General features: G+C 45.1%; 1 protein-coding gene across 1 annotated transcript in view; it reads left to right on the forward strand.

Annotated features, from left to right (window-relative positions):
• Window positions 1-2,178: 2,178 nt before the first annotated feature.
• Window positions 2,179-25,720, forward strand: part of MRPS9 (mitochondrial ribosomal protein S9) — a 164,457-nt gene continuing 140,915 nt past the window's right edge. The window contains exon 1 of the mRNA XM_073550656.1: window positions 2,179-2,373. Within this exon, the coding sequence (XP_073406757.1) occupies window positions 2,272-2,373 (102 nt within the window). The 5' untranslated portion in view covers window positions 2,179-2,271. The remainder of the gene's footprint in view (window positions 2,374-25,720) is intronic.

Genomic DNA, 25,720 nt, shown 5'->3' on the forward strand with positions numbered 1-25,720 from the left:
TATGGGGTGAGCGGAGCCGTTTGTGTACGGAGTGGAGCCAAGTGTGTACGGGGTGTACAGAGCAGAGCTCTGTATGTATGGGGTGTACGGAGCAGTGCCGTGTGTGTGCGGGGTGTACGGATTGGAGCCGCATGTGTACGAGGTGTATGGTGCGGAGCCGCGTGTGTACGTGGTGTGCAGAGCAGAGCCGAGTGTGTACAAGGTGTACAGAGTGGAGCCAGGTGTGTATAAGGTGTACGGAGCGGAGCAGCATGTGTACAGCGTGTACGGAGTAGAGCCGCGTGTGTACGGGGTGTAGGGAGCAGAGGCGCATGTGTACAGCGTGTGTGTAGCAGAGGCGCCTGTGTACAGCGTGTACGTAGCAGAGGCGCATGTGTACAAGGTGTACGGAACAGAGTGCGTGTGTACAAGGTGTACGGAACAGAGCCGCGTGTGTACAAGGTGTACGGAACAGAGCCGCGTGTGTACAAGGTGTACAGAACAGAGCTGCGTGTGTACAAGGTGTACGGAACAGAGCTGTGTGTGTACAAGGTGTACGGAACAGAGCTGCGTGTGTACAAGGTGTACGGAACAGAGCTGTGTGTGTACAAGGTGTACGGAACAGAGCTGCGTGTGTACAAGGTGTACGGAACAGAGCCGCATGTCTACAAGGTGTACGGAGCAGAGCTGTGTGTGTATAGGGGGTGGAGCAGAGCCGGGTGTGTATAGGGGGTATCAGGTGCAGTAATAGGGACACATACGGCAGCAGTGGCTCAGTATTGGGGTATCAGGTGCAGTAATAGGGACACATACAGCAGCAGAGGCTCAGTATTGGGGCATCAAGTGCAGTAATAGGGTCACATACGGCAGCAGCGGCTCAGCATTGGGGTATCAAGTGCAGTAATAGGGACACATACGGCAGCAGCAGAGGTTCAGTATTGGGGTATCAGGTGCAGTAATAGGGACACATACGGCAGCAGCAGCGGCTCAGCATTGGGGTATCAGGTGCAGTAATAGTGACACGGCAGCAGCAGAGGCTCAGTATTGGGGTATCAGGTGCAGTAATAGGGACACATACGGCGGCAGCGGCTCAGCATTGGGGTATCAGGTGCAGTAATAGGGACACATACGGCTGCAGCAGAGGCTCAGTATTGGGGTATCAGGTGTAGTAATAGGGACACATACGGCAGTAGCGGCTCAGCATTGGGGTATCAGCAGGATGAGGGGTTTGTGCAGGCTGGAGATACATGGTGATGGGGCTGGAATATGAGAAGTGAAATGTGTCGTTGTATTCTCTGTAGCCGAGTCCTAGCTGGAGGAGTTGTCATGTCGGTCTGGGCCAGATGGAAAAGACGTGAAAAGTGACCGATTCCATCAGAAAGAACGTCAGCGGTAAGACACCAACTATACCTGTGCAGTGCTCACATATGTTTTGTAGGACTGGTATTTACCACTGACCATATTGCGGTAATATCCATGTTGGTCTTTATATAGGGATTATTGTCAGTATCAGCGCAGTCATCTCCTACATCCACTATTAGGGTGCGTCACCGAGTTGTAATCAAAGTTACCTAGTTAGGGGCCCACTCAGAAGTTTCGCCCCCCCGGAACCGAAACCCTAGCTACGCCTCTGGTCCTGGGTTTGATGCGGGGCATCACTCTCTATGTTTTCTTAGTGTGAAATCAGTGGAACAAAGTCATTTAACCCCTTAAAAACATTGTAACTTATTCAAATAGCCAAAATCGACTGCCCACTTTGATGCCAGTTATGATGCCCAGATCCCATTCGTGCCAGGCTGGAGACCTGGGATTGATGTGGGGTTCCTTGTTCTATGTCTGCAGTGTGTTATCAGTGGCCCAAAGTCATTTTACCCTTTAACGCCCTTTGGTGCCCACTTTTATGCCAGTTTTATAATTTCTGTAGCCGTTTTAAGTGTATTCACATCAGGGCACCTCCCTGCAGTGTGTGTTATTATTGTATTGCTCATTTTTTGTTGATAAAGCTATAAAAATAGAAAAGAAAAAATTGCCGAATAAGAAACCAACTTCAACCTCGTCTATGACTGTATGTCAGTCACAGAATGCGCCTCTATGTCCCACGTTGGCACCCCATGTCCACCACAGATTGCTCCAGTATCCCCACTTGTCTATCACAGACTGCTCATGATATCCTCCTCTGTCACATACTGCCGCCAATTTCTCCACTCCCTATGTCATACACCACCCCGTCCGTCTCCTCTCCCTCCCCTTCCTGTCAGGTCATGTGAGCTCCTGCAGCTTCCATCCTCCAGCATGGCCGCCGTGTGCCTGAGAGCGGGTCAGTCAGCGGCGCTCCGCGCGGCGGCAGCTACAGGTGCCTGGAAGTCGGCAGCCGCGTCTGCAGCTGGCAGTGAGGTGGGTAATGGCGGCAAAGCTGTGCCAGATAATATGGAGAAACATCTATGTATTGTAGTGAAGCCCCTTCATGTGTCATTCACGTGACCTGTGTGTGGACAGCGTGTAATGTTCACTGCAGGGTCAGTGTGCGCTGTCTGCAGGGTCAGTGTGCGCTGTCTGCAGGGTCAGTGTGCGCTGTCTGCAGGGTCAGTGTGCGCTGTCTGCAGGGTCAGTGTGCGCTGTCTGCAAGGTCAGGGTGCGCCGTCTGCAGGGGGGCGCAGCGTGCGCCGTCTGCAGGGGGGCTCAGCGTGCGCCGTCTGCAGGGGGGCTCAGCGTGCGCCGTCTGCAGGGGGGCTCAGCGTGCGCCGTCTGCAGGGGGGCTCAGCGTGCGCCGTCTGCAGGGGGGCTCAGCGTGCGCCGTCTGCAGGGGGGCGCAGCGTGCGCCGTCTGCAGGGGGGCGCAGCGTGCGCCGTCTGCAGGGGGGCGCAGCGTGCGCCGTCTGCAGGGGGGCGCAGCGTGCGCCGTCTGCAGGGGGGCAGTGTGCATGCGCTGTCTGCAGGGGGGCAGTGTGCATGCGCTGTCTGCGGGGCGCGCTCTCTATGACAGTGATTGTGTTAGTGCCACTATCATAATCTAGTTTTCTAAAGAAACATGTATAACCCGCATGATAGGTGAGACAGGTATGGTCGCTGTGGATGCAGCACTTGCCTCTCTATTACGCCTCTGACCATCAGTACAGTCATCTATTGATTATCACATATCCTATTTTAGTGGGAAAACTCCTTTCCACCATTGCTTCATAGAGGCCCACTCTACACTATCACATCTGTAATCCTTTGTAGGCCGTATGAGTGGTCCGAAGGCAAAGTAATTTTTATCCTAAATACTTTTCTTTTTAGTGCCATAATCTAAGCTATTTTCTAATATATGTGTGTTAAACATTCCATATCCTAACTACACTAACTGCTTTTCTATTCTTGCTGCTTTGTTTGAGAATCTGCATGCATCCTGGGATACTGAAACGAAGCATCAACAACACTGGGCTGGTCCCAGTGCACCGTGCGATGTGCACAATGACAGTGCTCTGAGTTTCCGGCTCAGATCTGCATTAACGAACCGGCAATGGATTGGTGTCCGAATACCCGGCTTGCAGGGACCAATGCCACCCCCGCAAGGGACATCACTGGTCTCTGCATGCCGGGTATTCTGACCCTACTCTCTGATGCTGGCTCGTTACTGCTTATCTGAGATGGCAACAGAGAGCGCACTGTCATTCTGTGCATCGCACAGGGACTAGCCCAGCCCGTGAGTGTCACTGATGATGCTTCGTTTCAGGGAGGGGACGGAGACTGTGGCAGTGGCCATAACCTTTGCCTCATGATGCCTCAAATGAAGCGTCATCGGAATGGCAGTAGCGGAAAAGCAGTTTGTGCAGTGAGGGAAGGATAGGGAATTTGTAATGCCAGCATATTAGAAAATAGTTTAAATCATGGCATCTAATAGATTACTTTGCCTTTGCACCACCCCTTTAAAGAGACCTTCCACCCTGCCACTGTAAAGTGACTATATATTTCTCTTGTATAGTCATGGCCAAAAGTTTTTAGACTGACACATTATTTTTATCAAGGTTGGCTGCTCCATTAACAATAGTAACGTCTATCTAAAATATCTAAAAACACTTCAGTACAATTGATGACATTAAGTTTATGCAGGGACTCAAAATTTACAGTGTTTTCCCTTATTTTTCAAGTCTTCTGCAACCCTGACATGCTAGATATAAGCTTCAGGGCCAAATCGTGGCTGATGGCAACCCATTCTTCTCTAAGAAGTGTTTGGAGTTTATCAAAATGTTTGTGTTTTTTGTCTGTACACGCACTTTTTGAGGATTGACCACAGTTTCTCAATGGGTTTGAAATCTGGGAGGTTTCCTGGCAGGGCTGTAGAGTCGGAGTCAGAGCCCGAGCCCATTTTGGTGGAGTCTGTGTCATGGAAATTGAGGAGTTGGAGCTGGAGGCTTGGCTACAGAATCCACAGCCCTGTTTCCATCCATGGACCGAAACTTGCAATGTTTTGTTTACCGAGCCACTTCTTGGCTATTACTTTTGCCTTGTGATATGGTCTCCATTATGCTGGAAAAAGCAATGTCCATCACTAAATTGCTCTTGGATCATTGGGAGAAGGTCTAGATGCCATTCTTTTCATCATAGCAGTATTTAGGCAAAATTGTGATTGAGCCCCAGTCCCTTTTGTGAAAGGCAGCCACACACATGAATGGCCTCCTGATGATTTACTGGTGGCAAGAAACAGGACTCATGGTAACTCCCACTTTTCCTTTTTCGGACATTTTTCCAGATGTCTCAAACATTATGAAAGGGGTTTAATCATAGAAAATAAGTTTACACCAGTCCTTCGCAGTCCTATGTGTGTATTTCCTGCAGTATGTCATGCATTGGACTGAAACAATGATGTTTATACATGTACTAAAGGATTTGGCCCAAAAGCTGATATCTAGCATGCCAGGGCAAACCACAGAAGTCTTGAAAAATAAAGATCAACACTGTAAATATTGGCTTTGATTTAACAAGGCTGACGTTCTTCACCTGTCTTGATGGAGAGGCGTGTTGAGGTTCAAAGCTCCTGATTCATTGACTTCTTGCTGGTGTATAATTTGCCCCTGTCCCACATCAGTATTGCACGTTTTCTAGGAACTAGTGAAAAAATGGCATGAGAATGCCAAGATTTGTGACTTTTCACCGCTTTTTATGTCAAAATTCTGGGGTAAAAGCTGTGATGAATCTGGGCCTTTGAGTCCTTGAATGAACTTGATGTATTTGTCAATAGTGGTATAAAAACTCCTGAAATGCTTATAATTGTACTTCAGTAACCATGGAAGCATCTGATCTAAAAATATTGAAGCAATAAAATTTGTGCCCATTTTAAAACTTTTGGCCACAACTCTTTAGTTACCCTACTTGGTGTCCCATTTGCTTTCAAATGTCCTTTCTACTGAGAACCACCTTCCAATCCTCCTGCATATAGGTTGACCACCACCGTGCTAAGTCTGAGCCATGTCTCCACAGCACAGGAAAGTCAGGTGAAGTGTAGTCCTGACTGTCCACTGCACTACCCATGCCACAACGGTGTCCATCTTGGATGCAGGAGGATCAGAACACGACTAGGAAAGGCAGAGGAAGTCACCATGCAGTGTGACAATATACATGGAAAAGATAAAGTCAATTTTCAGTTCTGGGATGAAATTCAGCCAACATTTACTAATAGTTCAGGTAGGTGCTAGGCCAAATTCACACTTCTGAAATTCATACTATTCTAGTGTTGCAAAACTCAGCTTCATTGGTTGGGTCTCTTGACTCATGAGCATATATGATGCAGGAGACCTGTGGAATGGGCCCAGTATTGTGGTTCATGCACGGTCTTTGTTCTTTGAAGGTGTGAATTTGTCCTTTAGAAAAGCACTGGATATGTCTGTAATCTTTGGTCACTGATTTCCACAATAGTTCTAGTATGACCTTTAACCCCCTTGGTGATACACCTTAGATTTCTCCTACTGAAAATCTATACAATGTTCTAAGCGACCTAACAATATACAACTGAAGATTTAAGTGTTCAGTTAGGTCCATATATATTTGGACAGAGACAACATTTTTCTAATTTTGGTTCTAGACATTATCACAATGAATTTTAAACAAAGCAATTCAGATGCAGTTGAAGTTCAGACTTTCAGCTTTCATTTGAGGGTATCCACATTAAAATTGGATAAAGGGTTTAGGAGTTTCAGCTCTTTAACATATGCCACCCTGTTTTTAAAGGGACCAAAAGTAATTGGACAGATTAAATAATTGTAAATAAAATGTTCATTTCTAGTACTTGGTTGAAAACCCTTTGTTGGCAATGACTGCCTGAAGTCTTGAACTCATGAACATCACCAGACGCTGTGTTTCCTCCTTTTTGATGCTCTGCCAGGCCTTCACTGCGGTGGTTTTCAGTTGATGTTTGTTTGTGGGCCTTTCTGTCTGAAGTTTAGTCTTTAACAAGTGAAATTGATGCTCAATTGGGTTGAGATCAGGTGACTGACTTGATCATTCAAGAATATTCCACTTCTTTGCTTTAATAAACTCTTGGGTTGCTTTGGCTTTATGTTTTGGGTCATTGTCCATCTGTAGTATGAAACGACGACCAATCAGTTTGGCTGCATTTGGCTGGATCAGAGCACATTGTATGGCTCTGAATACCTCAGAATTCATTCGGCTGCTTCTGTCCTGTGTCACATCATCAATAAACACTAGTGACCCAGTGCCACTGGCAGCCATGCATGCCCAAGCCATCTCAATGCCTCCGCCGTGTTTTACAGATGATGTGGTATGCTTTGAATCATGAGCTGTACCACGCCTTCGCCATACTTTTTTCTTTCCATCATTCTGGTAGAGGTTATTCTTGGTTTCATCTGTCCAAAAAATGTTCTTCCAGAACTGTGCTGGCTTTTTTAGATGTTTTTTAGCAAAGTCCAGTCTAGCCTTTTGCTTCTTGATGCTTATGAGTGGCCTGCACCGTGCAGTAAACCCTCTGTATTTACTTTCATGCAGTCTTCTCTTTGTGGTAGATTTGGATATTGATATGCCTACCTCCTGGAGAGTGTTGTTCACTTGGTTGGCTGTTGTGAATAGGGTTTCTCTTCACCATGGAGATTATTCTGCCATCATCCACCACTGTTGTCTTCCGTGGGCACCCAGGTCTTTTTGCATTGATGAGTTCACCAGTGCTTTCTTTCTTTCTCAGGATGTACCAAATTGTAGATTTTGCCACTCCTAATGTTGTAGCAATTTCTCGGATGGGTTTTTTCTGTTTTTGCAGCTTAAGGAAGGCTTGTTTCACCTGCATGGAGAGCTCCTTTGACTGCTGTTTCCTTCACAGCAAAACCTTCCAAATGCAAGCATCACACCTCAAATCATCTCCAGGCCTTTTATCTGCTTAATTGAGAATGACATAACGAAGGGATTGCCCACACCTGTCCATGAAATAGCCTTGGAGTCAATTGTTCAATTACTTTTGGTTCCTTTAAAAACAGGGTAGCACATGTTAAGGAGCTGAAACTCCTAAACCCTTCATCCAATTTTAATGTGGATACCCTTAAATGAAAGCTGAAAGTCTGAACTACAACTGCATCTGAATTGTTTTGTTTAAAATTCATTGTGGTAATGTCTAGAACCAAAATTAGAAAAATGTTGTCTCTGTCCAAATATATATGGACCTAGCTGTATGATCTTGTGTCTAAAAAGCCCAATATTTGACAAATTAGCCCTTACATAAAATGTTTTCTGGCACATTTTTATTTTGGCCGTCACAATTACAGTAGCGCCCCAAATCTGGCAGATTGCGAGGGCATCTCTTTGTACAGCCCCTTCAGGTCATCCCATAGTTTCTCAATACGATTCAGGTCTTGGCTCGTTCTGTGCCATTCCAAAACGTACATTTTTTTTTTTTTCTGGCGAAGTCATTGTTTCGTTGATCTGGAGGTGTTCTTGGGGTCGTTGTTGTGCTGAACGATTAAATTCCTCTTCATCTTCAGCTTTTTAGCAAAGGCCTGAAGGTTTTGTTGAAAAATTGACTGATACTTGGAACTGTTCATAATTCCCTCCACCTTGACTAAAGTCCCAGTTCTATCTGCCAAAAGACAGGTGCTAGTGCTGCCTTCACTTTGCTTCACTATGTTTTGGGGGGTTTTTTGGTGATGCTTAATGTTGGCTTTGTGCCAAACATATCTTTGAATTTTACTCAAAATGTTCCACTTTGGTCTCATCAGAGCACAACCCCTTTTTTCCTGTCACCCATGACAGCACCAACAAAAGAGGAGATCCGCCCTTCAAGGACAGAAACCCTTCAAGTTAAAAAGGGCGGCTCCTCTCTCCGCATCAGTGGTTTCCTGTCCTTGACGCCGGGGGAACCTTCACCTGCATGATGGCGGCAGCAGCATAGCAGAAGAGAGAAGAAGCGGGTCCAAGACCTGGGCCGGTCAGTTGCAGCAGGGCACAGTCTTCGGCCGGTGCCAGAGGTACTGGATGCGGGGGGGGGGGGAGGGGGGCGATGGGGTCTCGTCCGTTGATCGTGTGGGAATCTGCGGTGCCATCACCACAAAGTTAGCCAGCAGCCCTTCGTCCCGGAGCGGTCACAGATCGAGGCCGGAAAACGGAAGTCACGCTCTGAGGTCGTGGCCGGGACCTTTCGTCCAGAACACTTCCGAGGGAGGGTGCCGGAATCTGGCAGATCCCCTACAGGCACAGTACTTAAGAGTAGTTCACCGGCCAGGCAGGGGCACTATTGCACAATGGAGGCACAGCAGCCCTCTCTACAGCACCAGCAGCAGCAGAATCTGTGGTGAGTGAGCTATGAGAATGCCAATTTAATAATGCAAATCTCTCTCTCCCTCTCTCCTTCTGTCTGGCCTTTCTGGTAGGAGCCCCCTAGATAGTGTACAGGGAAATCGAAGCACAGAGCCTGTGCTGGCTGGATTTGGCTAGCACATGGGCCAAAAAATTATACCAGGCGTGTATAAGTGACACTGTGGCTAATGAGACCCCTGACTTCTCTTCCACCTTAAGAACCCTCATCAGAGCTGAGGTGGAGAACTCATTAAAGTCCCAGTCCCTCTCAGGAATACCAAGAAGGGATCGGGCTGAAGTGTCTCCCTCATCATCAATGGCATCGGGCGATGGGTTCTGCAAGATACTTCAGAATCATCCTCGTCAGAAAGCGACTCGGGCTCAGGTTATTGCTTCCCTCTGGAAGAGGTGGACAATTTAGTTAAAGCTATAAGGTTCACTATGGAACTAGTCGACCAGAAGGCCAAAAAATCTATCCAAGATGTCATGTTTGGCACCTTGGACAAAAAGAAACATAGAGCTTTTCCTATGAATGATAAATTGCTGAGTCTCATTAGTAAAGAATGGGAGAAGCCGGATAGGAAAGACCCCCTGCCATCCTCCTTCAAAAGGAAGTACCCCTTTGAGGAAAAGGTCTCCTCGTCCTGGAGTAAAGCTCCCAAATTGGATGTTGCCATATCCAAGGCCTCAAGAAGTTCATCCCTCCCCTTTCAGGACTCAGGATTGTTGAAAGACCCTCTTGATAGAAAGGTTGATTCCTTTCTTAAAGCAACATGTGAGTCATGTGAGACCAACCATCGCGGCAACCTGCACAGCGAGGTCCCTCATGGTCTGGCTGAGTACATTGGAAGACCAGCTGGGCGGGGATGTGTCCAGGGACTCCGTTTGGACCACGCTCCCAGTAATCAGGGGAGCAGTGGCCTTTCTTGGTGGATGCATCGACTGACTCAGCCAGACTGGCCGCGAGATCTGCTGCGTTATCTAAATTGGGCCAGAGAGCAGTCTGGTTAAAGGGTTTCCCAGGGGACGTTCAGGCAAAAGGGAAACTGTGTTCTCTGCCCAGATTTTTTGAGCTACAGACCACTTCTGCAGGGTGCATGGTCCCTCAAAACGGCAATATTCAGGTGTCTGGTGGACATGTGGGGATGGCTGGAAATCGACCTTTTCGCCACTCAGCAGAACAGCAAAGTGGAGAGGTTCTGCTCCCTGGACCCAAGAGAAAATCCTCAGGCCGTAAATGCCTTTCGGATCAAATGGGACTTCACCCCGGCCTACGCCTTCCCCCATTCTGTCTAATACCAGCAGTTCTCAGGAAGATCAGGCAGGACAGGGCAAGGGTAGTACTCCTAGCCCCCTTTTGGCCCAAGAGACCCTTGTGCTTTTGGCCAATGAACATGTCAGTCAAGGAACCGTGGGTCCTTCCTGAAATCCACGACCTTCTAGCTCAATGGCCCATGTTCCATCTTCACGTGACGGGGCTACACTTAACAGCCTGGGACTTGAGAGGTCAGAGCTAGAGGGTAGGGGTTTTTCTATCAAAGTGGTCTCTATTTTGCTTGCTAGTAGGAAGCTGGTGACTACAAAAATTTATGGTAGGACCTGGAAGAAATATCTGTCATCTTCAGGGTGTTCTCTGGAAGGAAAAGTGCCCCTAAAAGAAATCCTGGAGTTCCTTCACAAGGGTCTGGAACAGGGTCTGGTGGTTAGTACCTTGAAAGTTCAGGTATCGGCCTCTGGGGCTCTGTATAATTGCAACCTTGCGGGTAATCGGTGGGTGGTCAGGTGTAATTAAGGCATGCGCTAGATCCAGACTAGTCCCGGTGGCCAAGGTCCTTCCATAGGACTTGAACCTGGTCTTGAATGCTTTGACAGAATCCCCTTGGAGCCTTTAAAGGGAACCTGTCAGCAGTTTTGGCCGATATAAGATACGGCCACTGCCTCTGAGGGCTTATCTACAGCATTCTGTAATGTTGTAGATAAGCTCCCAATCTGACCTGAAAGATAAGAAAAATAAGTTTTTTTTATAGTCACCCAGGGGGTGGTCTGATCTGATGGGTGTCGCAGGTTAAATGAGTTTAAATGCGTTTTGCTAATTCTTAACATGACTATTTCAACAATTATAAGAGGGTGTTCACACTTGTGTTACCACATTAATATTTTTTTTTAATTTTCCCCCTCTAAATTATTTTTTTGTTTCTCAATGGATTTGTACAGCTCATGGGTGACCTTAAACGTAATCTGTCACCCCTGGGATGTATATGACCTTTTAATATGGGCATACAGTTAATAGAAATGTTACACTAGTTCTACCTGTATGCCTCATATTAATGGTCTTGTTGTTGAGACATGTTATATTCTTTTTGTGTGCTAATGATTTCTTCCAGGCTTCAGGGCATGTGGTGCCTGGAAGAAATTCCTGTCTTCATTGTAATACTACCCCCCCACTCGCATGCACGTCCGTTACAGCACCTAAGCGCTGCACTCCCTCAAAAATCCATACCTCTTACTCCCTTCTATGGGCACTGCATTCTGGAATCTTCTGCACAGGAGCTGACGAGTCACTGACTTCCGATGTGCGCTACAATAAGGTGCTCCCCCCCCACTTTCTCCCTGCATAGTCATCTCTAGGAACCATATGTGCATAGTGATGACTATGCAAGGAGGAAGTGGGGAGAGCACCTTATCGTCATGCACGCCGGCGGTCACTGGAGCTGAAGTCGACTGAAGATCCCTGAATGCAGTGCCCATAGAAGGGTGGAAGAGGTATGGATTTTTGAGGGGGTACAGGGCTCAGGTGCGTGATTCCAGGGCCACAACTGACATGCATGGGAGGGGGGTAGTATTACAATGAAGACAGGAGGCAGGGATTTTTTCCAGGCACCACACGCCCTGGAACATGGAAAAAATTATTAGCATACAAAAAAATGAATATAACATTTCTCAACAGCAAGACCACTAATGAGGCATTCAGGTCAGGTATGACTAGTTTAGCATTTCTATTACCTGTATGCCCATTTTAATAGGTCATATATATCCTGAAGGGTGACAGTTTCCCTTTTGAAGGTGAAAAAATTCTGAAATGCTTTTTCTTTGTATGATTTTTTTTTTTTTTTTACATGACAAAAACTTGCATTTTAAGAGGAATGTGTAGACTTTTTATAGACCCTTTATATCTCTACAACCATAACGGGATGTACAAAGCCTGTCTTTATATTTTCTGTACAGGTCATATTGCCATGTGAATGCTGCAAGTAATCACTTGTCGCAGCAGTGACTAATGCATCACTGCTGCAGCCAGTTATTGAACACTGCATCACGTAACTGACGAGACTGGAGGAGGACACAATTATGCTCGGGCCCATGATAGGGGACAACCCTTTTTAAGTGGGTTTCAATTAGAAAAAAATGTAATGCAGTGGCACAGGATTGTGAAGGATTAATGTGGTCGGTTATGTAGAATAACAGTATGCACCTTGTAGAATCTGATGAGGCATTATACTTCCTTGCAGACATTGAAAGTGTCACAGCGGTAATTCGCTTGCCTTCTTCAGCGCTGCCGTACTTGACCTTGTCACCGTGCGGCTTGTCATATCAGGCCGTCTCGCTGGGTTAGGCTCGTGCAGCACTCCTTAGCACTGCTGCATCTTAGGGAAGCCTGGCCGGTCTCTGCAGGAAACCAACTCTGTTGCGTCAGGCAGAGATTGGATTCCCTAGTCTATTCCGTGCCAGCAGGATATATACAGCTCTGGCAGAAATTTAGAGACCACTGCACAGTTTTATAAAAATCAGCGTCTCTACATGTCTGACAGCCATTCCATTCCAGTGTCAGTTGAATTCCATCCAGAGTACGCCTCATTCTACTTAATGTGCTTCTGATTAGGTGATCACCTGAACCAAATCTTATTTAACGAAGGAAAGTATAAGAAACCCTGCTGTGGTGTTCATAATCCTCTGGCAATAGGACAAGCTGGATGGTAAAACAAGTGCTATTAATATCCCAAAAGTAATAGGAATGAAAAAAATAACTTTTAACCCCTTCCTGACATCCGACGTACTATCCCGTCCACGGTACCCGGGCCCGTATGACCGTGGACGGGATAGTACGTCTACCGCGATCAGCGGCGCCCACGTGGTGAGCGCCGCTGATCGCGGCCGGGTGTCAGCTGATTATCACAGCTGACACCCGGCACAATGTGTCAGGGGCGGTCACGGACCGCCCCCGACACGTTAACCCCTTGCACACCGCGATCAAACATGATCGCGGTGTACCGGGAGTTAAAGGGAAGCATCGACAGGGAGGGGGCTCCCTCCGTGCTTCCCTGAGCCCCCCACGGCAGCGCAATGTGCAGCGCTGCTGCGGGGGGCTCCTTTCCTCCAGGCCCCCGAATCCAAGATGGCGACGGTTGGCCTTCGGGGGCCTGCAGGAAGCTGGCTTCCTCAGTGCCTGCAAAGCGCAGGCATGAGGAAGCCTTCGGCACTGCCTGTGACAGATCGCTGATCTGTCACAGTGATCTGTGATGTGACAGATCAGCAATCTGTCACAGGACAGTGATGTCCCACCTGGGACTATGTAATAAAGTTAAAAAAAATTTTAAAAAAAAGTGTAAAAATAAATTTAAAAAAATCGCCAAATAAATTAGTAAAAAAAAAAAAAATATTCCCCAATAAATTCATTTTTTTGAAAATAATAAAAAAAACAATAAAAGTACACATATTAGGTATCGCCGCGTCCATAACGACCTGCCCTATAAAACTGTCCCATTAGTTAACCCCTTTAGCGAACCCCTTAAAAAATAAAAATAAAAAACGAAGCAAAAAATAATGATTTATTATCATACCGCCAAACAAAAAGTGTAATAACGCGCGATCAAAAAGACGCATATAAATATCCATGGTACCGCTGAAAACGTCATCTTGTCCCGCAAAAAACGAGCCGCCACACAGCATCATCAGCGAAAAAATAAAGTTATAGCTCGCAGAATAAAGCGATGAAAAATAATTATTTTTTATATAAAATAGTTTTCATTGCATAAAACCGACAAAACATAAAAAAAGACCTAAATGAGGTATCGCTGTAACCGTACTGACCCAAAGAATAAAACCGCTTTATCAATTTTACCGCACGTGGAACTGTGTAAACGCACCCCCCCAAAAGAAATTCATGAAATGCTGGTTTTTGTTCATTCTACGTCCCAAAAATCGGAATAAAAAGCTATCAAAAAATGTCACGTGCCCGAAAATGGTACCGATAAAAACGTCAACTCGTCCCGCAAAAAATAAGACCTCACATGATTCGGTGGGTCAAAATACGGAAAAATTATAGCTCTCAATATGTGGTGATGCAAAAACTATTTTTACAATAAAAAGCGTCTTTTAGCGTGCGACAGCTGCCAAACATAAAAACTGCCATAAATAGTAAATCAAACCCCCCGTTATCACCCCCTTAGTTAGGGAAAAATAATAAAATAAAAAAAAATGTATTTATTTCCATTTTTCCATAGGGTTAGGGCTAGGGTTAGGGCTAGGGTTAGGGCTAGGGTTAGGGCTTGGGTTAGGGTTAGGGCTGAGATTAGGGTTAGGGGTGTGTTGGGGTTCGGGTTGAAGTTAGAATTGGGGGTTTCCACTGTTTGGGCACATCAGGGGCTCTCCAAATGCAACATTGCGTCTGATCTCAATTCCAGCCAATTCTGAGTGGAAAAAGTCATATGGTGCTCCTTCCCTTCCAAACTCTGCCATGCGCCCAAACAGTGTTTTACCCCCACATGTAGGGTATCAGCCTACTCAGGACAAATTGCAAAACAATTTTTGGGGTCCAATTTCTCCTGTTACCCTTAGGAAAATAAAAAATTGGGGGCAAAAATATCATTTTTGTGGAAAAAAATGATATTTTTATTTTCACGTCCGAGCGTTATAATCTTCTGTGAAGCACTTGGGGGTTCAAAGTGCTCACCACACATCTAGATAAGTTCCGTGGGGGGGTCTAGTGTCCAAAATGGGGTCACTTGTGGGGAGTTTCAATAGATTAGGTACATCAGAGGCTCTCCAAACGCATATGACACCCGCAGACCATTCCATCAAAGTCTGAATTCCAAAACGTCACTGCTTCCCTTCCGAGCCCCGACGTGTCTCCATACAGTAGTTTTCTCCCACATATGGGGTGTCAGCGTACTCAGGACAAATTGGACAACAACTTTTGGGGTTCAATTTCTCCTGTTACCCTTGGGAAAATAAAAAAATTGGGGACTAATTGATCATGTTTGTGGAAAAAATACGATTTTTTTTATTTTCATGCCCTGGCATTATAAACTTCTGTGAAGCCCTTGGGGGTTCAAAGTGCTCACCTCACATCTAGATAATTTCCTTAGGGGGTCTAGTTTTCAAAATGGGGTCATTTGTGGGGGGTTTCCACTGTTTAGGTACTTTAGGGGCTCTCCAAAGGCAACATGACACCCGCAGACCATTCCATCAATGTCTGCATTCCAAAACGTCACTACTTCCCTTCCGAGCCCTGACGTGTGTCCATACAGTAGTTTTCTCCCACATATGGGGTGTCAGCGTACTCAGGACAAATTGGACAACAACTTTTGGGGTTCAATTTCTCCTGTTACCCTTGGGAAAATAAAAAAAAATGGTGACTAAAAGATCATGTTTGTGGAAAAAATACGAATTTTTTATTTTCACGCCTGGGCGTTATAAACTTCTGTGAAGCACTGGGGGGTTCAAAGTGCTCACCACACATCTAGATAAGTTCCTTATGGGGTCTAGTTTCCAAAATGGTGTCATTTGTGGGGGGTTTCCACTGTTTAGGTACATCAGGGGTTTTCCAATCGCGACATGGTGTCCGATCTCAATTCCAGCCAAAAACGTCAAATGGCGCTGCTTCCCTTCCCAGCTCTGCCATGCGCCCAAATAGTGGTTTACCCCCACATGTGGGGTATCAGCGTACTCAGGACAAATTCCACAATAACTTTTAGAGTGCTGTTACCCTTGGAAAAATAAGAATTGAGGGTGAAAAGATCATTTTTGTGGAAAAAATGATTTTTTAATTGTACGGCTTTATGTTATAAACTTCTGTGAAGCCCTTGGGGGTTCAAAGTTCTCACCACACATCTAGATAAGTTCCTTAGGGGGTCTAGTTTCCAAAATGGGGTCACTTGTAGGGGGTTTCCACTGTTTAGGTACATCAGGGACTCTCCAAACGTGACATGGCGTCCGATCTGAATTCCAGCCAATTTTGCATTGAAAAAGTCAAACTGCACTCCTTCCATTCTGAGCTCTGCCATGCGCCGAAACAGTCGTTCACCCCCACAAATCAGGTATCAGCGTACTCAGGACAAATTGCACAATAACTTTTGCAGTCCAATTTCTCCTGTTACCCTTGGTAAAATAAAAAAAAATTGAACCTGAAGTATTTTTTTTGTGAAAAAAAGTTAGTTGTTCATTTCTTTTTAAATATTCAAAAAAATTCCTGTGACGCACCTAATGGGTTAATAAACTTCTTGAATGTGGTTTTGAGCACCTTAAGGGGTTCAGTTTTTAGAATGGTGTCACTTTTGGGTATTTTCTATCATATAGACCCCTCAAAGTGGCTTCAAATGTGATGTGGTCCTAAAAATAAAATGGTGTTGTAAAAATGAGAAATCGCTGGTCAACTTTTAACCCTTATAACTTCCTAACAAAAAAAAATTTTGGTTCCAAAATTGTGCTGATGTAAAGTAAACATGTGGGAAATGTTAGTTATCAAGTTTTTTGTGTGCCGTATCTCTGTGATTTAAGGGCATAAAAATTCAAAGTTGGAAAATTGCGAAATTTTCAAAATTTTTGCCAAATTTCCGTTTTCACAAATAAACGCAAGTTATTTGAATGAAATTTTACCACTAACATGAAGTACAATATGTCACGAGAAAACAATGTCAGAATCACTGGGATCCATGGAAGCGTTCCAGAGTTATGAGCTCATAAAGGTACAGTGGTCAGAATTGTAAAAATTGGCCCGGTCATGAACGTGCAAACCACCCTTGGGGGTGAAGGGGTTAACCATGCCAAAGGAGTTGAAAAGTCTTGAGTGAGGAAAAGAGGGGCTCAATTCTGGCATTACTAGTAGAGGGATACAGTGAGCATCATGTTGCCTCCATCCTTAAAATTTCTAAGACGGCAGTCCATTAGAACTACGTCAATCAGCAGACATTGGGGACAACAAAGCTACAGACCAGCACAGGGTGAAAACGACTCTTCACTGACTGGGATGACCGTCGTCTTATTTGAATGTCACTCAGCAACCGCAGGATAACATCAAGTGACCTACAAAACGAATGGCAAATGGCAGCTGGGGTGAAGTGCACGGCAAGAACAGTTCGTAACAGGCTCCTAGAGGTAGGGCTCAAGTCATGTAAAGCTAGAAAAAAGCCTTTCATCAATGAGAAGCAAAGCAGACCATGCTGAAGTTTACCAAAGACCATAAGGATTGGACCATAGAGGACTGGAGTAAGGTAATTTTCTCTGAGTCTAATTTTCAGCTTTGCCCAACACCTGTTCGTCTAATGGTTAGACTGAGACCTGAAGAGGCGTACAAGCTACAGTGTCTTGCACCCACTGTGAAATTTGGTGGAGGATTGGTGATGATCTGTGGATGCTTCAGCAAGGCTGGAATTTGGCAGGTTAATCTTTGCGAAGGACGTATGAATCAAGCCGTATACAAGGTTATCCTGGATAATCAGTTGATTCCTTCTGTTCCTTCAATGTTCCCCAACTCTGAGGACTGGTTTTTCCAGCAGGACAATGCGCCATGCCACACAGCTAGGTCAATCAATGTGTGAATGAAGGACCACCACATCAAATCCCTGTCATGGCCAGCCCACTCTCCAGACCTGAGCCCCATTGAAAACCTCTGGAATGTAAACAAGAGGAAGATCGATAGTCACAAGCCATCAAACAAAGAAAAAATGATTAAATTTTTGTACCAGGAGTGGCATAAGGTCACTCAAAAGCAGTGTGAAAGACTGGTGGAAACCATGCCAAGACACATGAAAACTGTGATTAAAAATCATGGTTATTCCACAAAATATTGATTTCTGAACTCTGATTATGAACTTGTTTTCTTAGCATTATTTGAGGTCTGCAAGCACTTCGTTTTTTTTTTTTTTTTTTTTTGTTCTTTTGACCATTTCTCATTTTCTGAAAATAAATACAAAATTTAGTGCTTGGAAATTCGAAGACAAGTTAGTAGTTTATAGAATAAAAGAGCAATTTACATTTTACTCAGTTATACCTATAAAGAGAAAAATCAGACAAACTGAAAATTTTGCAGTGGTCTCTTAATTTTTGCCAGAGCTGTATTAGTCAGCTCCTCCCACTACTCCTTGCTGTAACGTTGGTTCCTAGCCTGCTAGCTCCTGTTTATGCATAGCTCCGTATTTTATCTCCTGTTATCCACCAGGCCTGTTTACTTGCTGTGTTTGACGTCGCTATCCCTGACTCCGGCTTTGTATTGTGAACCCAACCCATGCTGAGTGCCCTGACCTCAGACCGCCTGAGTATGCTTTTCTCGCCCTCCTGTGCCTTATACCCATGCCTCTGACCCACCCATCAGCTGTTGCAGTCCTGGTGACTGCCCCTCCAGGATAGGCCTTGCCCATGGGACAAAATCCCACCAGCTTTACATTCAGTTAGGGCCATGGACCCTGCTGACAAAATGGTACCTAGGGACCCCAACTTAAGTGTACAAATACTGTACAAGAAGGTCTGCTTTCAGTGTGTCAGGATCAGCTGTTGCAGGCCATCAATGTTGTGGCTACCCAGTTGCAGGATCTCTCCACCGCAACATCCTCCTTGTCATCCTCTTCCACCACATCTGGACAGTCAGCCTCTCTGAGGGTAGCTCCTACTGCTCCAGTTTCTGGTGGTACTTCTAAGCTACAGTTTCTACTAAATTTCTGCTGTGATGTAGGCCCCAAGGAGAGCTGCGGTTTCATTAATCAGTGTTAGAGCTTCTTCATGCTCACCTCTTTCCTTTGTACCAGACCAAGAAGGTCTGTCTGGATAAGCCCTGGCTTTGGGAAACCCTTTTTGGGAGTGTGGAGGTGCAAAGACCTGCAGTGTTGGGAGGTTCCTTGAAATGTTCTGTGCGGTTTTCAAGGTTGCAGGCCTTCCCTCCTCTGCTGCTTCATCCCTGTTATCTCTAAGGCAGAGCATGGATACCATGACCCAGTATGCCTTACACTTCCATACCTTGGCAGCAGAGCTGGCTTAGAATGAAGTTGCGATCTTCTGACAGGATCTGTCTGGTTGAGTCAAGGATAAGTTGGCTGGCGGAGATATGCCCTCCTCGCTTAACCCCCTTATACACCTGGCCACTAGGATACATATTTGCTTCCATTAGCTAGGTCAGGAACAAGCTTCAGCATTTCCTCATGCCAGAAGGCCACCCAGACTAGCTCCTAACTTCTAGTTTCCTTTGCTACCACAAGTCGCACCACCAGCCACTGAGTTGTTTCAGGTTGAGTGGGCCAGACATTCTGAACAGGAACAACAGCGGAGGTACATAAAGAACATTTATATGTACTGTGGAGCCAAGAGATATTTTGTTTGCCAGTCTCCTGTGAGATTGCAAAACTCCAACACATATGGTTTACCGGAGAAATGACCTACGTCAGAATAATTGCTCTCCAGAGCTTAACTAAATCACTTTAAAAAAAAAAAAAAGAGTATCTCCTGCCTTTTTATTTCTGAGCTTTTTGACAGAATCTGTGGCGCTAAGATCTTCTCTAAATTAGGTCTGGAAGGGCTTACTACTTGATTCTTATCCGTAAGGATAACAAATGGAAAATGGCCTTTATTACCAGTGACGGTCACTATGAGTATCTCGTCATCTCCTTTGGGCTGTATAATGCACCCACCAGTGTTTCAAGAGTTCGTTGATGACATCTTCCAGGATCTCCACTTTGTTTCCATGGTTGTGTATTTGGACGATATTCTGCTATTCTCCTCTGATCTATCTTCCCACAAACAACACACCCATCAAGTTGTTCAGTGTCTCTTGGAGACAATTTGTTTTTGCCGGCTGAGTGAAATTGTACCGTTTGGGATCATGAGCTTCTAACTATCAAGATGGGGCTCAAGCAATGGCGATATCTACTGGAGGGTGTGAGATCTCTGGTTACAATATGCACAAAACATAAAAATCTGACCTTCCTAAAGTCCACCCAACGGTTGAATCCTCGTCAAGCCAGGTGGGCATTCTTCTTGGCACGTTTTAACTTCAAATTACACTTCTGTCCAGCAGAGATGAATGTCAAAGCTGATGCCCTCTCTCAAGCATTTGGTTTGTCTGATTCCATGGAGGAGCCTCAGCATCTCATTGACCCTGCCAGGATTATTGAAGCAGCCCCTGTCCTTTTTAAAGACATTCTACCAGACAAATCCTTTGTCCCCGCTGCTGGGAGGAGGAGAGTTTTTTGTTCCTTTGCCAAAAATCCGAGTTGGCTGGTCATATGGGCATGTATAAGTCCAAGGAGTCCATTGCTTACCGCTTGTTGTGGCCCTCGCTGGTCAAGAATGTCTGGGACTTCATAATCTCTTACGGTATGTTACCACGGCCAGTAAACGCTACGGGTTGGATGCTGCGTACATCCGCAGTGTCCAACTCGCAGCAGCCAGATGTTTCAGCATAGTGAATGGGATTTCATGAAATCCCATCTCCACTATATGTGCCAGGATGCCTCCGGCTTCCCAGCGTAAACAGACATGCGGCTCATCTTTCCAGACCACAGCATGTCTATATCTTGCGAAGATGCTCAGTCTCCGCAAGATAGATGTCACCGTCCAATGTATAGGACGCGGTGATTCCGCATGGTTAAATGAACACATGCAGAACCACCGGCGTTCAAAAGCCGGCAGCGCTTTGGACGGAGCGGACATGTGCTGTATCAAAAACGCTGCCCGTTTCTGCCCGTGGGAACCATACCCTTATTCAGTGTGCCTGAAACAAGTCTTCCAGGGATAAGCCTGCTGGTTTGCTCTAGCCTCTGCTGGTTCCTTCTGCTACCTGGCAACATATTGCATTGCTATGTACTTCATCATGGACCTGCCTCTTTCTGAGGGTTACTACACCATTTGGGTTGTGGTGGACTGAAATGCTTTGGATCTGCAGAAGATATCTGCCCCCGCATTGCTTTGTACTTCATCACAGACCTGTCTCTTTCTGAAGGTTACAACACCATTTGGGTTGTGGTGGATCAATTCTCCTGGATAACTCATGTCATACCCCTGGCTAGTCTTCCCTCCGCTCATTAGCTCGTCACGCAGTTCTTCCATCATGTATTTAGTCTCCACGGTCGTTCTCTTCACATAGTCTCTGATCATCTCTATCCGGTCACCTACTGTCTTCAACTTCCTGTGAATCTATGGATCCCAAATGCCTTTCATATTTCCCTCCTGAAGACCGTGGTATTCAATCGCTTCTCACAGCCCCAAAGTTAATTTACTACTTCTGTTCCTGAGGGTGTCTCGGACTTCTTTGAGGTTAAGGACATCATGCATACTAAGAAATGTTCAGAGGAGGAGCTTCTATTTGGTGGATTGAAGTGCTTTGGACCTGTGGAAAATATCTGCCCCTGTCATCTTGAGGAAGCTTCTCTGTCTGGCCAAGGAAGAATGGGGGATACTGTCACGGCGGTAACTTGCAAGCCTCCTCAGCACCTCCTTACTCACTGTGGCCACCACGTGGCTTCTTGTATTGGGCTGTCTTGCTGAGTTTACCTCTTGCAGCATTCCTCAACACTGCTGCATGTGGTTTCCATTTGGCTTTAGGGGGGCATGTCCAGTCTCTGCAGGAATTTAACCTTTCTTTGTCCTGCACAGATTAGGTTCCCTGACCTATCCTGTACCAGCAGGACATATATTAGGCAGTCATTCCCACCACTCCTTGCAGGATCTGTGGTTCCTATCCTGCTTTCACCTGTTTATGCATAACGGTATTCTGTCTCTTGTTATTGACCTGGCTTGTTTACCCGCTCAGTTTGACTTCTCCATCCTTGACTTTGTATTGTGAATCCATGCTGCCTGCCCCGACCTCGGAACCGTCTGACTACGCTTTTGTCTCGCCTTCCTGCACCTCATACCTGCGCCTCTGACCTTTCTGCCCCGGGAGACTGCCCTGGAGTGGTACCTGGTGTCTACCAGCAGTCCAGTCTAGCCTCCCCGTCATAGGCCCTAGTGAAGACTCTGTATACACTGTCACGCCTCTCCAGGGTAAGCCGGACAAGTGGTACAGTGGGTTCACACCCACCAGCGGTACAGAAAGTTATTTCTGGATGGTCTGGTTGTTGTTTTCTCCCAAACCTACTCTGCTCAAGGAACCTTCAGTGTTATTAAATCTCAAGGTCACCATTTTCTCTTTCTTGTAAATGGCTTAAATTAGGGGAGCGTATGTTTTGCTTTGAGGACTTTACCTAGGATGGGTGCCAGGATATTACTTCCATTGACAGGACCACAGCTAAGTGGTACATTCGTATTCAGCTCATTCCTGAGTTTTCAGGGGCATGCTGTGTATCACTGCCATGAAGCAAGTAAAAAGCACCTCCACATCCGCCTCTGATAATTACAGTCTCCTCTTGTATGCTTCAGAAGTTTATTTTCTCTCTGTCACGTTTACTGAATTGGTTTTCTTGAGGTAGTCAACATTATCTTAGATCCACGTATAGAGCAGATGTACTTTAAGTGACAGCATAGCAGCAAGCTGCGTTGTCATACCAGCTCATGTCACTGGTGCCGACATGTATCAGAATGTTTACCACTACAACATATGATCTCTAATAGCTTTCTATTACAGTTAAAGGGATAGTCCAATGTTATAATGTGATGGTATATCCTGGAACTGCTGCTGATCCTGAGAAGGAAGGAAAATCACAATCGCATAGTAGCGCTTCATCCTCGCCAAGTTTTTCAGGGCTTGGCAGCACTCACTTGAATAGGATCTAACTTCATTTCATGCAAAGTGAGTGGTTGGTGCACCGCTGTGTCAATTTATGCAATTATTATCCTGCCTGATAAAGCACTGGAAAAATGCCGAAAGAATGAACATATGTATAGCAATGTAACATTGACTTGCTGTGCGCATGTTGCATCTTTTTGATCTTCTTTTTAATGCTTCTGACTTCCAAAAATTTGAAGCTGTTAAAAGAAGTTACCTGACCATTCTTCTTCAGGTTCACTCTTGGAGGCCACTCACTGTTGATACATACTATTTAAAAAAGCAAAACATTCCTGCATTCGTACTGTATCAACATGCCCTAATAGTATCAGTTAGGCTGTGTTCTCACACAGCGTTTTTTTAGCGGTTTTGCCAATAAATCCGCTAAAAATAAGCTTCCCATTAATTTCTATGCATTTTGCACTTTTTGTGCATATTGATGCGTTTTTTACCGTGAAAAAAACGCATCGCTGTAAAAAACGCAGCATGCTCATTAATTTCACGGATTTTTCCGCGTTTCTGGCTAGTTCTATGCGTTTTGAAAAAGCGCCAGAAAAAAACACATCAAAACCGCGACGAAAACGCTCAGACAAAAAAGGAGCAGTTTCTGGGAAGGGAGTCAGGTTTTTGAGCAGAAATTTTCTGCTACGTGTGCACTTAGCCATAGTGTTTTTCTAGGCGGCTGTTTTTTTTTTTTATAACCTTTGGCATTTTTCTCAATGAAACATGCTTTGGTGTTGTCAATAGTTTATTTTTTTTTTAATTTTAAATCTGTATTAAAAAAAGGGTTATCTGTGGCTAAACTGATCAGCTGTCCTATATATCATGAGTATGCAATCGGTGGGCGTTTGACATGGCGCTTCCACAGATCAGCTGAACTATGTTCCGATAGTGGTTGTAAGTCGTTTGTGGAGCAGACCCCCACAACTCTCTGCTTTATTCGTGGCTGCTGCCAATTACTGGAGTTTATCTCCATTAATGTGAGATTGACTTGTAGAACATTATTATGGAAAACATTACAATTTATTGTTAAATGTAATAAATAATATACATTATGCTGCTGCTGTTTCAAATGTAGGTGATATATAGGGGAAAATCCAGCTTATATGACTGATTACACTTGAGAAGCATATCACTGGGGGGGGGGTAGTCAATCCGATTGGATCACCAGTGGTTTCCAGACTGATGTGGCTCTATAAAGTGCTCAGGTCTTTTTGACAGTGCTCAAGAGATTTCTGGAAAGGCGACATAAGTTTGTAAGCAAATTGTCATAGGCGTGAGTGGTTTTCTATTCGTTTGGTTAATGGCTGTGATGTCGTATTGTATAGGCAAAATCTGTTGTTTGTGTACCTCCCATCAAAAAAGTAGAAATGCAGTTTTGGCCATAATCTTGGAATTTATTGTAAAAAAACAGAAATTTCTGAGCATTGCCAAAAAATGGTTGTGTTTCCAGAGTCTCGTCTGGAAATCGGGGTGGCCTGAGATGGCAGACTTCAGAAATACGGACGTATCTGTAACACATGAGAAGACTATTTTCATTGGATTTTCAGATTGTACATGCATTTATAAGAATGTATCTGAAAGTAGCGGAATGGAAAACCAATATCTTTTTCAATCTGCCATGTGGAGGAAAAATATCTATTTTCGACAACAGTAGAATAAATGGAAAGCACATGCTCCCTGCACGGTGGCTCCGGGTCTCCTAAATGCCTTCAGTCTCGGTGATTCTTGCCAGTAGCTGAGCAGTTAAAGAAGGAAGTTTGGGGTCACTGCCTGGTAACTGTCCTTGTGTCTTCATCACATTGAGCACAACATTACTCTCTGCTGTTCCAAAAAGTAAATGGCTTGGGGAGCAAAGGCAGGCATTTCACAAGCTTGCTGGAATAAGAAGCGCCAAACTTAATTTCGGCTGCAATTTATGCCAGTGGATTATATTGAATGTGACACACAGTGGCTGGCCATGACTCATTTTGCTAATTTTGGCACCAAATTTAGCAACTTTTCAAAGCTTGAAAACTGTGGTAGTAGAAATAAAACCCGCCTTCTTCACGGTCCAAAAACGCGTAGTCCTATCTGCACTACTTTCCTGCGTTATTGCTGTTCTGAACTGCTTGGACCATTATATTTTATTTTAATGGATTTATGAATAAAAAAAAAGAAAACATTTTTAACAGCACCCTGGAGTGCTCACGTTATTGCTGGACTTTGCTTTTCCGTTGTGTGTGTGTGTATATATAATATATACACACTATTTCTTATCACACTATGGGCGTAGCCAGAATCAAACCTGGGGGGGGGGCAGAATCTCATACTGTTCCGCAGAATTTCATTCTGCACACCTCAGCTGCTGCAGAACCTCATACTTCACACCCCTACACTTGAAAATAAAGCCTGAACCTTAAGAAGATGTGGTGATGAATGCAGTCTATTTATTCCAACTATCAGTTGATGTTGATGTTACTGAAGATGAGCAATGCCTGTGATGGGCGTCATTTTGGGCAGCCATGAGGTGTACCTGGCTGGTGCTAAAAAAAAAAAGGAGTGTTAGGCCGGGATCACACTGGCGATTTAAACGGCCGAGTTTCGCATGGTAATACACGGCGCTGCCGCCGGGACTCAGGAGCGGGGCGTGCAGCTCCATGTATTGCTATGCGGCCGCACGCCCCGCTCCTGAGTCCCGGCGGCAGCGCCGTGTATTACCATGCGAAACTCGGCCGTTTAAATCGCCAGTGTGATCCCGGCCTTAGTCTGTGTGCTGTCCGGCTTTCATTCTTTTTGGTACAGATATGATATGGATAGACAGATATGGATATATAGATAGAGCAGATTTCTAATCTGCTTTTGCTATTGAAAACATTATCTATGAGCTCAAAAACCTTTCAGGTGATACGGTTTTTTGAAAAGCTGATCTGCTTTTGCAACTGAAAAACGTATCCTCAAAAAACGCAGGAAAAACGCTGTGTGTGAATGTAGCCTTAGATCAGGAATAGAACAGTCATTT

This window comes from Dendrobates tinctorius, unplaced genomic scaffold (genome assembly GCF_039654945.1).
Source record: "Dendrobates tinctorius isolate UK_male_01 unplaced genomic scaffold, ASM3965494v1 ptg000166l, whole genome shotgun sequence".
Lineage (NCBI taxonomy): Eukaryota > Metazoa > Chordata > Amphibia > Anura > Dendrobatidae > Dendrobates > Dendrobates tinctorius.